Below are 14510 nucleotides of genomic sequence, written 5' to 3' on the forward strand. Positions count from 1 at the left end.
CTTAAAATGAGAAACTAATATATGGAACCACCAGCTTCACGTGGTGGAGGGGTTTGAGCAGCTCAGTGTTAATTTTGACAACATATTTTACTTTAGTTTTAGTCTTAGTTATTTAACCTAAATGACGATTGAATGTCGACTGAATTTAAGCCGAATTTATTGGACTTTGCATTTATAATATTAATTATAATCATATTTAATGTTGTTCCTCTGCTTCATGTTTCTGCTCCACATGAACAAAGCTCAGAGCTGATCCTTTAAACATGATCTGAGGCTCTTTCAGACGCTCAATACAAGTTTGGATGATTTCAGTCTCTCCTTTTCATTTTTATTTAGTCTGATTTTAGTCGACTCAAATATCTGGACATTTTAGTCACAGTTTTAGTCTCATGAGAAACTTTTCATTTAGTTTTAGTCCAATTTTAGTCACAAAAATATCACTTTGACTAAAATTAAGACTAAATATTTAGCAGTAGCTGAATGATCCTCTGTATCTTCGCCCCTGGTAGGGTCTCCCAGACTTATGAAAGGGTTAGGGTTAGAACCATGAGGCCGTCCTCCTGTGGACCCCCCACCTGCAGGAGGAGCCAGAGGGGCTGGTGCCATGTGACCCACGACCCGGCGACGGAAAAGTGGAAGAAAATGGATGGATGGATAATATATGATATAGACTCATTACATGCAAAGTGACAAATGTCAAGCCTTTGTGTGTCATAATTTTGATGATTATGGCTAACTGCACTGCAAAAAGTAATTAACTAGATCAGTATAAACATCTCAATCTGAGCACAATAATCCAATTTTTTGTTGTTTTGACTAGTTAAGAAGTTGTTGGGCATTTGTCCTGGATTATTTCACTTGTTCTGAGATGTTTCTGACTCGTTTCGATACGTTTCGTCCTTATTTCAGGTCATTTTCTTTGCCAATGGGGAAAGAAAATTGGTCTTATCTCATTGGCAATTTGACTTTCTTATTTCAAGTGAGATTTACCCTAGAACTGGTCTGAAATGTCCTCAAACAAGCAAAGCAAACTCGGTCCGATCAGGAAAAGTGTCTAAATGAGTGAAAACCGCTCAAAACAAGAAACATTTCCTCAATTCAAGTCATTTAAGCCAAAGCTTGATATTAACTTTTTGTAGTGTGTCCATTTTCAAAAAAATCCAAATTCTATGATTGATTTACAAGCTGAGCCATAATAATCAAAATGTTAACAAATCAAAGCTTGTCACTTTACATGTAATGAGTCGATCATATATGAGTTTCACAGTTTAAGGCGAGACGCTGCAGGTGAACAGGGAAAACATGTATATTTACAGATATCAATTTGAAGCTTTTGCTGTCGACACTGGCATAAATGTGAGAAATAATACATGGCAAGTTTTCTGTCATTTTATCTTTTCATATAAGAACAAGGTGTTTTATGCCTAAAAATGCCCCAAATTTCACATATTTTCGGCGACGAAATCTGAATAATGGACAGAGCTACATTCAAATGTATGGTTTCATTTTATAGGCGGCGTTCACGATTTATAATGTGATGATGTCATAATGTCAGATGGAGGGCGGGGCCAATGCAACTCTATGGGAGAAATGCAGTTTTTGGAAGAAATCTCAAAAACGAAAACTGACAAATGTTTTTCCTCTTCAGTGTCTGATCGTGATTGGATTCACAAACCTGTGAGACTATCTTTATGTCTGAAAGTCCTTTCTATTGGACAACATCACGCTCATGTTTTCGCATATTGTCACCACTTTTTGACATTTTTTAGAGATAATTATTGTACATTAGTTCATATGAGCCGACAGAGGAGACGATGAACTTTGTGACGGTTTTTGTTTCATGTGGATTCCTCCAGTAATGACTGAGATATGAGCCAAAAAACAAAGACATAAAAATATGCATTTTGTCAGTTACCACAGTTACCATAGTTACCGTCAGTTGATCCACCTCAATGTTAAACTATGGGCTTTAAAATAAGCTGTTTTTTAGTGTAAAAATGTTGTAAAAATTAAATTTTCGCCTTATTTTTTGACATTCAAAACTCAATAAATGGGGCTTAAAGGATTAAATAATAAAAAATCCCTCTGAAAAAATCTTCCAAATATCGTTCAGTCCAAGGCTGTAAAATGTGACGTCTTTCGGTCCGACTGACGTGGACATAGTGTCGCCACAATGACAGAAACATGTGTTTGGAGAAAAAGGCCCTTGAAATTGTGTTCTCCCATATAAGTCTATGGGGGAACATTGAATCAGCGCAATATTTAAACATGTTATTGTGAAGATTTGGCATATTTTCTGTTTCCGGGTGAAAGCTTATATGTTCAGAGACAGATTTGGCCCAAAACCTGAAAACTAAAAAATTGAGTTTTGCCTGTAGTGTCTCCCATTAAGTTGAAAAACAGAAGTGAATTTGCTTCTTCATGATACAATTACATGACGAGCTCCTGTAAATGTGTTTGATTCTCTCACCACTGAAACATAATGGAGGGTCGAGCTCTGTCTCCACTGAACACTTTTAAAGACTAATATGATGGAAGTTCTTCTCACAGTCCGGAATTTACGGTAGTTGTTTTAAAGTGATTATATAAGACAGATTTAAAACATTTGTGCAATTTGCTGTATAATATTTCTTAGGCTCCCATAACCACTTAATACAGGTCAACTAACACACCTCTATCCAACACTATGGTAATATGTTATAGGTATATATGTTATAGAGAGTAATGTTGCATATAGGAATAAGTTATACCATTCTCCTACCTATTAACATGTGTATTTGCTTACAGCATTTCAACAACACTTACTAGCACACAGTTTCATGGCACCTAGTTTTTTAAGTTATGAAAAGGTCAGTGTTGTTATTGCTGGTTATGGAAATGCTCTAAACAGATGAACCCCAGAGCTGATGCTTGAAAACACAACACACTGACATGACATGAATGTGCACAGAGAACAGGGCGAGGATAAGGATATATTAAGTTTGTGTCTGTCGGATCCTAAAGTTATTCACACCTCCTGTGAAAGCTGTTGATGGTGTTGTCGATCCACTGGCGATACTTGGACACCACCGTGTAGACGCCGGGATACTGAGGCTCCGCACAGCCGCTGCCCCAGGACACGATGCCGTACAGCAGGCCGTCGCACACCAGCGGACCCCCCGAGTCCCCCTGGAACACACACGTGTACGGTTACAAGGAGGAGGAGGAGGAGGAGGAGGAGGAGGAGGAGGAGGAGGAGGAGGAGGAGGAGGAGGAGGAGGGGGAGGAGGAGGGGGAGGAGGAACCCGTGCGAAAGTAACAATCAATTTCCTCCCCTCTTTGACCTTCTCTGTTTGCAAAAAGAGGAGCAGGAACAGATTTTTAAAGAGTAAACGATCAAGCTCCTCCCCCCTCTCTCCTGATTGGCCCTGACAGGCTGTCTCATTGGTCAACACGGGAGGATACCAGACTCAGATTAGTGTCTGCGATCCGGGAAGGAGGGACTTTACTAAAAAATAAAATATATCTATGACTTACTTTATATCAAAATGGAAGACGAGGTGGTAGATTTTGCACTTTTTATAGCATTTGTAATGCATTTAGACTTCCAGACGATCACTTTAATGAGGTACAATGTATCAAGGGAGTGTAAAGTGTCACAGATTAAGCTCTTCTAGAATAAAGAGTAGAACAGTAGAGTCGATAATATTGTTTATCGCGATATTATCGACATACACATCATACAAACTGGTCTCACAAAAGTCGCCCATTAGATTCATGTCAACACTAGTTCATTACTTCTCTGTAGTTTTATGTAAAAATAGAATTTATTTTCCTGAATTGATCAGGATTCGCCCAATGAGTTTTCTAAAACCTCCGCCCGAGAGGGGGACCTTTTGTACATGTTTTTGGTGGCAAACTGGCGGAAACATAGGCTCAGGGGCAGACTGGCCATATGTCCATCCTGGAAGAGCACAGAAGGGCCACTGGCTCCAGGGCCACCGGTCCCGCCTCTCACTTTACCTCACCCTTATCCTGGGCGAAACCGAGCTTTACCCAAATCTAAAAGCATATAAGAAAAAAACAAAAATGTGCTGGAAAAGCAACAAAAACACAACAAAATGTGACGAAAAAATGACGACAAAGCAATGAAACGAAAAATACGAGACGAAAACACAACGAAAAAGTGACGGAAAAGCCACAAAAAAGTGATGAAAAAGCAGCAAAAAGCAACTAAAACATGACAAAAATGCAGCGACAACGTGACAAAAATGTTGCCGTCACTTTTCTAGATTTTATCTTTCAAATGAGGCGTTTCAGTGTTGCTCTCCAGTCAAGAAGCCTTTAGATTTGGGTAAAGCTGGAGAAAATGCTCTCGGTGATGGCGAGTGGTAAGAGTTTCACATATGTCTTTGTGGAAGTGTCACATTTACGCTAGTTTGGACCAGGCTGACCAGAGTCCAGGCTGTTTTTCAGTCCCAGTCCCGCCCTGCATACGCTGACACAGACCCAATACCCTGCTGTGAGACGAGGACACTAATCCCCAAAAACAGTCCAAAAACATCTCAATATTGATAATTTATTCATTTATGTATTTGTATATGTATTTATTTATCTATCAGGGACAATGCAAACATTTTATTTGTTGGGTGTTTTTTTTGTAATTTTTTATCACATTTTTGTCATTTTTTCGGCAAATTTTTTCGTCAATCTTTAATCATTTTTTTGGTCACATTTTTGTAAAATTTTTTGTCATTTTTTGTCACATTTTTGTCATTGTTTCGTAATTTTTTTCTAACATTTCTGTCACATTTTTGACATTTTTTTGTCAATTTTTTTGTCAATTTCTTGTGACATTTTTGTGACATTTTTGCCATTTTTTCGTCCCTTTTTTGTCAATGTTTTCTCACTTTTTTGTCACATTTCCATCGTTGTTTTATTGCTATTTTCACAGCTTTTTTCCAGAAGCTTTTGGATTGGGGTAAAGCCAAACTGGAGAAAATGTGCTCGGTTCAGGCGGGAGTTAAGGGGTTAACTTTAAGGATTAGGATTATTTGTATTTTTAGACAAACCAACTCATATACAAACTCACAGCAGACCGTCCCTCCGGAGCAGACGATCTAGCACTAACCCTGTGCCTATGTGGGCCTTTCCACACAGTTTACAATAGTACGTAATGCAGTACAGCGATACAAAAATGTATATAAAGTCTTTTCAGTCACACAGCGCAGTCACCAACACCTTCGCTCACACAGACTTTCTTTACAAATGTGCACAGCTTTGGTTTGTTTACAGCCGAGGCTTTACCCTAGAAGTGCGTTGGAAACACAGATATGCTCTTCAGTTCTGTGAGTAATGATTCCACAGCTTCAGACCTTTGTGCGCGACGGCAGATTTACCAAATGAAGCCCTGCGGTGTGGGATTGCACCGTCGTGATTTATGAACCTCTGCTGACTCTGTTTGGTCTCTGGACAAATGAACCGAGCGGGTCAGGTGCCGGGTTATTGATACATTAATCATCAGGTTAGGCCCGACTGTATTAGCTTTACAACAACAAAAGAAGAAGCTAATTAAGATTTGAAGACAAAAATGAAAGTACCTAATAGAGCTAAACCTGATTAATGTCAGTGACGAGGTTCATTACTCAGCTCCATTCATAATCACCAGAGAAAATCTGCAAACTATTGGAGATTAACAACAGGCAAAATGCCGTTAGTTAAAGGCCCAGCACTCAGTTTATGGAGCTCTGTTCAGTCAATCTCCTAATAACAGTAAACCTAGGAGATAAAGATAAAAACAACTTAAATTGGGGTTCACACAAAGAATTGTGTCTCAGGATCACTGATGGATGAATTCAGCAGGAGTGATCTCGCAGTAAAGAAACTCGCTCCACGGCTCATGTCTTTATCTACAGCAGGACAGACCCACTCTGTCTCCTGCTCTGCTTCTGGAAGTTCTGAATTGACCCTGTCATTTTTCCCATAGACTTTTTGTAAAGAAAATTGTATTACGAGTCTAAAAGAAAGATAACAGTGTATATAAGGTTATAAAAGTATTTGCCATAGAGAAGACCTGCTCTATAGAGGAATAGTCTCTCCCAAAGCCAAAGGGATTGTTAAGTTCCTCGAGGTTCTGCAAGGACATCACTGCCTTTGCCCATCAGCGTGACTTTGATTGATGATTTTTCCCATAATTGTTTTTTGAATATTTGCTTTTGCAGAGCTTTTGTCTGCGACTCAAACAATGAGAGGCCGAGAACATAACAAGTGTCCAGATACTGACCTGACAGGAGTCTTTTCCTCCTCCGATGTAGCCGGCGCACATCATGTGGTCCGTGATGGCCCCGTTGTAAGAGCTGCTGCTGTTGCACATTTCCGTGGAGAAGATGGGCAGTTTGACGGTGTGTGGGACGACAGGGGCAGAGTTCCTGGTTGGATCTGTGTGGCCCCATCCCGTCACGCGGCACATGGTCCCCACGTCTTTCTCGGCATCCTGCCGCGGCATGATGATGATCGAAATGTAGTCGTTCAGATACACCGGCACCTGGAGCTGAGAAGGACACCAGTAAAACTCATTTGACACTTTCATTGTGACCCACAGGCAGGACACATACAGGGGGGGGGCGAGACACTGTCCAAGCACAACTCATGATTCAAAGACACAGTGTCCAGTAACTGTGTCACAGCTTGCAGCCCTTCACTACTAGGCTATTGTTTATATCATTGCCAGACCTTCAAAACTGTGTGTAGTTAAAGGAATAGGCCACCGTTTTTACACACTGAGATATGCTCTTACCTCACTTTAGTCGAGTTAATATATCCCCGTCTGGTCTTTGTCCGTGCGCTCACACATACGCAGCCTCTCCCACATGTCACATAGCTCCAAAAAAGCTCACGATAGAAGCTACCAAGCTCTTCCACGTGTTCCCTATTTAAATAAAGTTTATAAATAAAGACATGCTACATTTCTGGGTAAATATACTTCGCATGAAAACACTTCACGTAACTTTATTTAAATAGGGAACACGTGGAAGAGCTTGGTAGCTTCTATCGTGAGCTTTTTCGGAGCTATGTGACATGTGGGAGAGGCTGCGTATGTGTGAGCGCACGGACAAAGACCAGACGGGGATATATTAACTCGGCTAAAGTGAGCTAAGAACATATCTCAGTCTGTAAAAACGGTGGCCTGTTCCTTTAAAGTGAAACAAGTTACAGCTCCAAGCAATGTCAGCATTAGCAGTTTTTCCAAGACAGAAGTAAAGAAGCCTCATGCACAACCTAACTGTGGCTGGAGGCTTTTCAAAATGAAAATACTTTTTGTTCCCTCTTCAGTCACACTGTTGACACTGACCAGCATCTGGTCAGAAACTGTAGCCACAGCTGCCTGAGGGCTGTTTGACCACCACCGCTACTGTCCCTCTGAGACTGTTCATACAGGCAGAGTTATGTGTCTTGCCCAAGGACATAACAGGTACAACTTGAGGAGGGAATGGAAACCTCCGTAACTTTGGAAATGATGTAACATTCATGTCACCAGCTCGTTCACATGAACAGATCTCTTTCAGGAGGAGAGGCCTCTTTGTCTGTCTGCCTTAGGTAACCTGGGACTGGTTTCATGTAGAAAGAGCTAAGGGGACATCGCACATCGACTGGAGGATGAGGCTGAAAGTCTAATAAAGACGTTCCCGAACACCATCAAATATTTTTAGAAGGTTGATTTAAATTGCTTCCTCAGGCAAATAAAAACATGGCTTCATGTACAAATGTGAAATACCTTTATGAGCATAATGTCATGGATCTTGGTGGAACTGCTGTGGCCAGGATGAGGAATCACAAACTGGGGAAAGAACTCCTGCTCCGTGCCTTCATACATGTTCAGTGTGAAGTCTCCAGCCACCACAAGCATCTCTTCTTTCCTGGAAAAGCACCACAAAGAGGGACATGTCTAGTGCCTACAGATCTATGTCCGTATGCGACAGAACAGAACAATCCAGCTGCTCTGTAACATTTTTGCTTAAGTGAAAGTACTTGCTGAAGTATTTGCTATAGAAAATACTGTTCAGGTCCTAGTATCAGCAATGGAATAGAGTTGTTTTGAAAAAATAGTATTTTGTCATTAGTGCTAGTTTTACACCAGGAGCAATTGCGAGCAGACAAGTGCAGTTTAGAGCATGTTTGTAGCTGTTTTATAAAATAGCTCTATAATCCAAAATATATCATTCATAACAGGACTCAGTGTAGTTTATTTTGCTCTCTACATTCAACATTATACTGTAGACATTTTCACTTAATAGCAATGTATCTTTCCTCTCTGGTAACCTAAGGTCTGCTTTAACAATGGATCATCCACTTGATGGAAACGGGTGGACTTGTTCCTGGAAGGACCGTTCTCAGTGTGAAGTTACAGTTGAATAATCGTGCTGGTTTTGGGTGTTCCATGCCAAGATTCACCCACATAACTGTGACATAAGATGAGTGTGCACAGGGCACTGGTCTCTGAATTATGGATGGCATTGGTCAGGTTTGCTGCTCGAGGTCAGGGCTAAGGTCACAGCGGGGTCAGGTAACACCTCTCACATCTTTAATGAAGGAGGGAGATCCACTCTTTCAATCTCTGGGAAACACAATCTGGGTGTTATCTGCACTGAATCAGACGCAGGGCTTTAATTGTATTATAACATGGGTGTATGAATGGAGATCTTTAAATAAACTTGCCTTGCCAGCTGAGGGCAAACGTCCCAATGGGTAAAACTAAATTTGCCCAAAAGACACGATGAAAGAGGGTCCGCTGTGGCGACTAGGAGAGCTGCAGCGTTGGTCTGATTGGACTTTGATATATGGGCCTCACCCTTGAGATTTGAATCTTCCTCGCCCTCCTCATCAGCCTCATTGTTTGGCAGATGTGACTCTCTCAGCATCAGTTTCACGTTTTCCCATTGTTGCGTGTAATCGTATCTTTATTATGTGTCGATATCTGGGAAATTGACGACGATGTGGCTCGGGAATGGCGGATCTCTTGCACAGATTGTGTTTACGTTTGTACAAAAAGCGGAGTCAGATTGGGGGCACTGAGGCCAACCGCACGACGCCAATAACGTTCTCACGTCTATAAGTCAGTGGATCTAAAGCAGGGGCGCCCAAACTTTTTGTCTCCGAGGGCCAAAATGAAAAAGTGCCTGTGAGTCGCGGGCCAAACACCTCGATGACAAGCACGAAAAACACATATAACTGCAAATTATAAAGTTACTTTATTATTATTTATTTACTTTTTATTTTTTCGATAGCCGACATTTGCATTTGATTCAATCTATGCAAATAACATGCTGTATCAAAACAAATGGTAACAATGGCAAAAGCATAATGTTAGTAAAAGAAAATCAACCATTGTAGCAATTTAGTGCAAAAAAAACAAAAAACCTGTATCTACAGCACCTACAGCACCTCATTCGTTAACTCAAAGAAAATGACACATTAGATTATTTTGAAAGTGTCAGTTCAGCATCAATTCTTTCATAAGTCAATTTTTAACATATACTGTTGTCGATGTAACGACCTTTGCAATAAAAGTTGGAAAACTGTGAAAGTTGATGCTACAACGCATTGATAAACACCAAGACACCACAACAGTTTCCTTAACTTTGCGAAAGGAGTGAAACAGCGCCCCCAATTTGACGCTGGTGGTCAAAAAGTGTACTGCATCCAAATTTACCATTGAGAATGAATGGAAGAGAGTTAACCAGATGCAGCGCAAAAGTAGGTCACTCTCTGGCGGGCCAACAGAATTGTTTCGATGGGCCAAATTTGGCCCGCGGGCCCCACTTTGGGCACCCCTGATCTAAAGCTATGGTCCAGGCGTCTTCGGTGGCTTCTTTTGTCCTCCCTCTTTAGACGACTCTTGAAGGGCCTGTATCCATTTAATCCCATTGTTGCATCGTGGCAGAGGAAGGGAAACAGATTTAAACTGTTTAAACCGCAGACTCGCCATCATGACTCAGTGCAGCTCTGTTTTAAGTCTCAAATGTTTTCCCACCTCTCACTCCTGTTGGGGAGTATTGGGATGCTCTAAGTGAGTGACAGGTGGATTCATCCAATCACAGTTAAGTGGGAACTTTAAGAAGAAGTAAGGGTAACACTTAACATTATGGGCCGGTAAGTCCTTGGTACTTACAGTGGTAATTCTAGATACTTATGGTGGTACTTACAGTGGTAATTCTAGATACTTATGGTGGTACTTACAGTGGTAAATACTAGTAATAATAGTGGTACTTCTAGTTACTTATTGTGGTACTTACAGTGGTGCCAATGGTGGTATTTACAGTGGAAATTCTAGGTACTTATGGTGGTACTTAAAGGATACTATAGTGAGAATTACAAGGTATGTACTTCTAGAAACAGTGGTAAGTCTTAGTAATGAAGGTTGTGCTTCTTGTTTTCCCTAATTCTATTTGGAGAAGTACCTCATTTACTAACTATGAACTGCTGCTGTAGTATCCTTGAATTACCAGTAAGTACCGTAGTAAATAGAAGTACAACCTTCTTACTAAGAGTGGTAACTCTGTGACTCCCTAACCCTGACCCCAATTACTAGTAATTAGCATTTTTAGTGCCACAATAAGTACCACTGTCATTACTAGTAATTACCACTGTAAGTACCATGGACTTACCGGCCCGTAATGTAAAGTGTGACCGAAGTAAGTAAGTTCAGGTTCTCACTTAAGGGGAGACACTACAGGCAAAACTAAATTTTTTTAGTTTTCAGGTTTTGGGCCAAATCTGTCTCTGAACATATAAGCTTTCACCCGGAAACAGAAAATATGCCTAATCTTCACAATAACATGTTTAAATATTGCGCTGATTCAATGTTCCCCCATAGACTTATATGGGAGAACACAATTTCAAGGGCCTTATTCTCCAAACACATGTTTCTGTCATTGTGGCGACACTATGTCCACGTCAGTCGGACCTAAAGACTTCACATTTTCCAGCCTTGGACTGAACAAGATTTGGAAGATTTTTTCAGAGGGATTTTTTATTATTTAATCCCTTAAGCCCCATTTATTGAGGTTTGAATGTCAAAAAATAAGGCGAAAATTACATTTTTACACATTTTTCCACTAAAAAACAGCTTATTTTAAAACTAAACAAGAAATCCTAAATCCCCTCTGAAAAAGTCTTGGCAACTCATTTATCAACAAAATGAAACCATACATTTGAATGTAGCTCTGTCCATTATTTCGTCACCGAAAAGACGGGAAATTTGGGGCATTTTTAGGCATAAAACACCTTGTTCTTATATGAAAAGATAAAATGACAGAAAACTTGCCATGTATTTTTTCTCACATTTATGCCAGTGATCGACAGCAACAGTTTCAAATTGATATCTGTAAATATACATTTTTTCCCTATTCACCTGCAGTGTCTCGCCTTAAGAGCAATAGAACGACAGTAAATGCACAGGATCAAACTGAAATGAAAATCATGGCATGAATGTTTAGGAATCCAGACTTTTTACAGGGACAACAGCAACTTCCAGCAAATACTTCTGGGTTCACAGTTGACCTTTCGCAAACCCCCCTCCCCAAAACAGTCGCAGTCCAGTCATACCAAATAGCATCCGGTATCACCTATTACATTTGCCTTCCATAGAAAGCAATGGCGCCAAAAAAAGGAGGAATGCCTTCGAACTTTGAAGCCAAGGCGAGACTCGTTCACCATCCGCCAAGAGTTTCGTGAGCTGTTGTTGCTGGAACGCCTGACCCGTTTACTCTTCAAATGCTTCAGAAAGTGTTTAGTAAATCATGACTAAAATTGTGCCTCGCTGAAGAAGAACCACAGCTCCGGCGGGGGAGACAGAGCCACTGAAGCCATTAGCAAGGAGCTGCTTTGGATCCTGTAGGTTCAGCAAGCAGCGACGCTCATGTTTTTTCAATAGATTTACATAAGAAGAGAACTTACCCAGTGGAGCAAGAGCACGACTAGTCCACGCGATTACCAGCAGCATTTAAAGGAACAGGCCACGGTTTTTCCATACTGAGATATGTTCTTACCTGAGCTGTGACGAGTTCTTTAGGACCTGTCTGATCTTCAGTCACGTAAACACAGCGCAGACGGCGTTAGCATTTAGCCTCTCCCTCTCTCCTCTATAGCTCCAAAACAGGTCAAGATAGAAGCTACCAAGCTCTTCCACGTTTTCCCTATTTAAATATGGTTACGTGAAGTGTTCCACTACAAAGTATAATTACACACAATTAAACAATAGTTCGAAATCCGCGGTGTAATCTTCACTTTACTGCGCGGATGCCAAACTACTCCTGGTATTATTACGCCTTACAATATAGTCCCCCCTCAATGCTGTAGCGCCAATGGACCAAGAATAAAACCCACTTCAAATCAGACAGTTGTTTTTCACTTCAAATGACACAAAATTATCTGAATTAAGAGAATAACAACGACTAGAGGTTTTATCTCATCTAAGTCCAGACCAAATCAACTCAATCCTTAGATTTAATGTCTTATTTCAAGTAGATTCATGTAATTTCTTCCTTAAACCATTATTCTTTTTCCAATGCACTAGTGTTGTACATAATATATGACCTCATTGGGTGGACTGACAGTATTTCTACCTTTTTTTTTCTCCCATTTAACTCTAATAATGTTAAAAGTACTCTCTGATTTGTGTGATAATGTTTCTCAAAATCATCTTAAGGGCCAGAGGTTCTGTGCTGAAGGGCCGGATTTACTTACAATATAGTTCCCCCTTTTATCCGCTTAGAAAATCCACATTGTTTAATTGTGTGTAATTATACTTTGTAGTGGAACACTTCACGTAACCATATTTAAATAGGGAAAACGTGGAAGAGCTTGGTAGCTTCTATCTTGACCTGTTTTGGAGCTATAGAGGAGAGAGGGAGAGGCTAAATGCTAACGCCGTCTGCGCTGTGTTTACGTGACTGAAGATCAGACAGGTCCTAAAGAACTCGTCACAGCTCAGGTAAGAACATATCTCAGTGTGGAAAAACGGTGGCCTGTTCCTTTAACGACAGCTCCAAGGATTTTGTTTCCCGATTTCACACAAGGCCAGTGCTTCAGCCATGATAGTTGTAGTGTCCCCTTTGTTATCTATTTCACTAACATGCAATTCACCCTCCACTTCCTGACAGAGCTAGCTAATATTTGGGAAGGGGGCAAGGTTTTTGTGAAGGGTCAGTTCACAAAATGGTTTATAAACGCATATACAGCTGCTGTTCATTCTACAAAAACGGGCTCTGAAAACAATACATGATGTTAGATATAGAGATCCATCGAATCCACTTTTTATTAAATGTAATTTTCTAAAATTTGAGGATATAGTCGACTATAATATCCTCCAGGTTTTGTATAAAGTAAATAGAAAAATATATCCAGTGAACATCCAAGAAATGTTTGAGAAAAGAGAAAGTCAGAATAATCTGAAAGGAACGTCTTTAACAAACCCAGGTTCAATTCTAAAGCAAAGGAACGAACTGTTACAGTGACAGGAATCAGTTTATGGAATAAACTCCAGAAAGAAGTGAAACAGTCAGAAACTCTCCTGGAGTTTAAAATACACATAAAAGCTACAATGTTAAAACAGTATGAAGTATTTGGACATGAATAATGTGGGATATTTGATTTGAACAAGCATGAAAACGACGGTTTGTTTCTTTTTGACCTTTTGTAAACATTCAAGAATACGAAGGTTCTGTAGTTTATATATTGAAAAAACTGAATATAGAATATAAAAACATCTGTTAATACTGTAAATATACATATGTATATACATAAGACTGTAAATATATGTATGTAGACATACCACGACAATGTGAAGTGTAAAGTGTGAAGTACCAAAAGGGGCAGATATTATAAGACTTGTTCTTCTCCTCTGCTCCGTTTCATTCATACTGTGTTGGCGGTTTTATTGTGATTGTGAACATCACTTTTGAATGAAATAAATAAATAAAATGAAAAAAAAAAATGAAATAATACAACACAGACTAGACAACACAGGACAGCTTTGATAGTTTACTCTCTTCTCTACCACAAGAGAAAAGGCAGGTGCAGAACCTTTTGACAGTGAACGTTGCTTACCCTATGTTACAGTGCGCTGCTGTGAGGACCCAGTACGTGGTTATGAGCGAGCCCCCGCAGATGTGCTGGCGTGACGTCGTCTGTATAGAAACTAAGTACTTGTTACTGGTATACGGAGCAGGGACATATCCTCCAATGACACGACCTCCATCTGGGTCAGTACCTGCAACACAGGGTATAAGTTGCGTTAACATACTTTCTCAGCCGCCGCAGTATTTGTTTACATGCTATAGCTCTGTGACACACATGCACGCCGCCTCACCCAGGGAGTGTTCGCTTCAGATTCGTTTTCGATACGTTTGGCATGTTTGCTTTGACCTACAATACAGGAGCGGATCAACACACTTTCCGAGCGTGTTTACATAACGGTGGCGGTGAACTGTAATGTCCCCGTAGGGAGCGGTGCGGGATGGCGATACAGCGCC

The 14510-nt window shown here is 40.4% G+C and overlaps 1 protein-coding gene across 1 annotated transcript; it reads right to left on the reverse strand.

Moving 5' to 3' along the window:
• Positions 1-3003: 3003 nt before the first annotated feature.
• Positions 3004-14308, reverse strand: LOC306964278 (trypsin-3; the record flags this gene model as incomplete). Its single annotated transcript, XM_079558271.1, has 4 exons — positions 14086-14308; positions 7754-7895; positions 6263-6529; positions 3004-3168 (listed from the first exon to the last, which is right to left on the reverse strand). Exons 1-4 carry the CDS (start codon positions 14277-14279, stop codon positions 3004-3006), a joined length of 768 nt encoding a protein of 255 aa, XP_079414397.1. The 5' UTR covers positions 14280-14308.
• Positions 14309-14510: the final 202 nt, after the last annotated feature.

Source organism: Gobius niger (genome assembly GCF_951799975.1).
Source record: "Gobius niger genome assembly, chromosome: 6".
Lineage (NCBI taxonomy): Eukaryota > Metazoa > Chordata > Actinopteri > Gobiiformes > Gobiidae > Gobius > Gobius niger.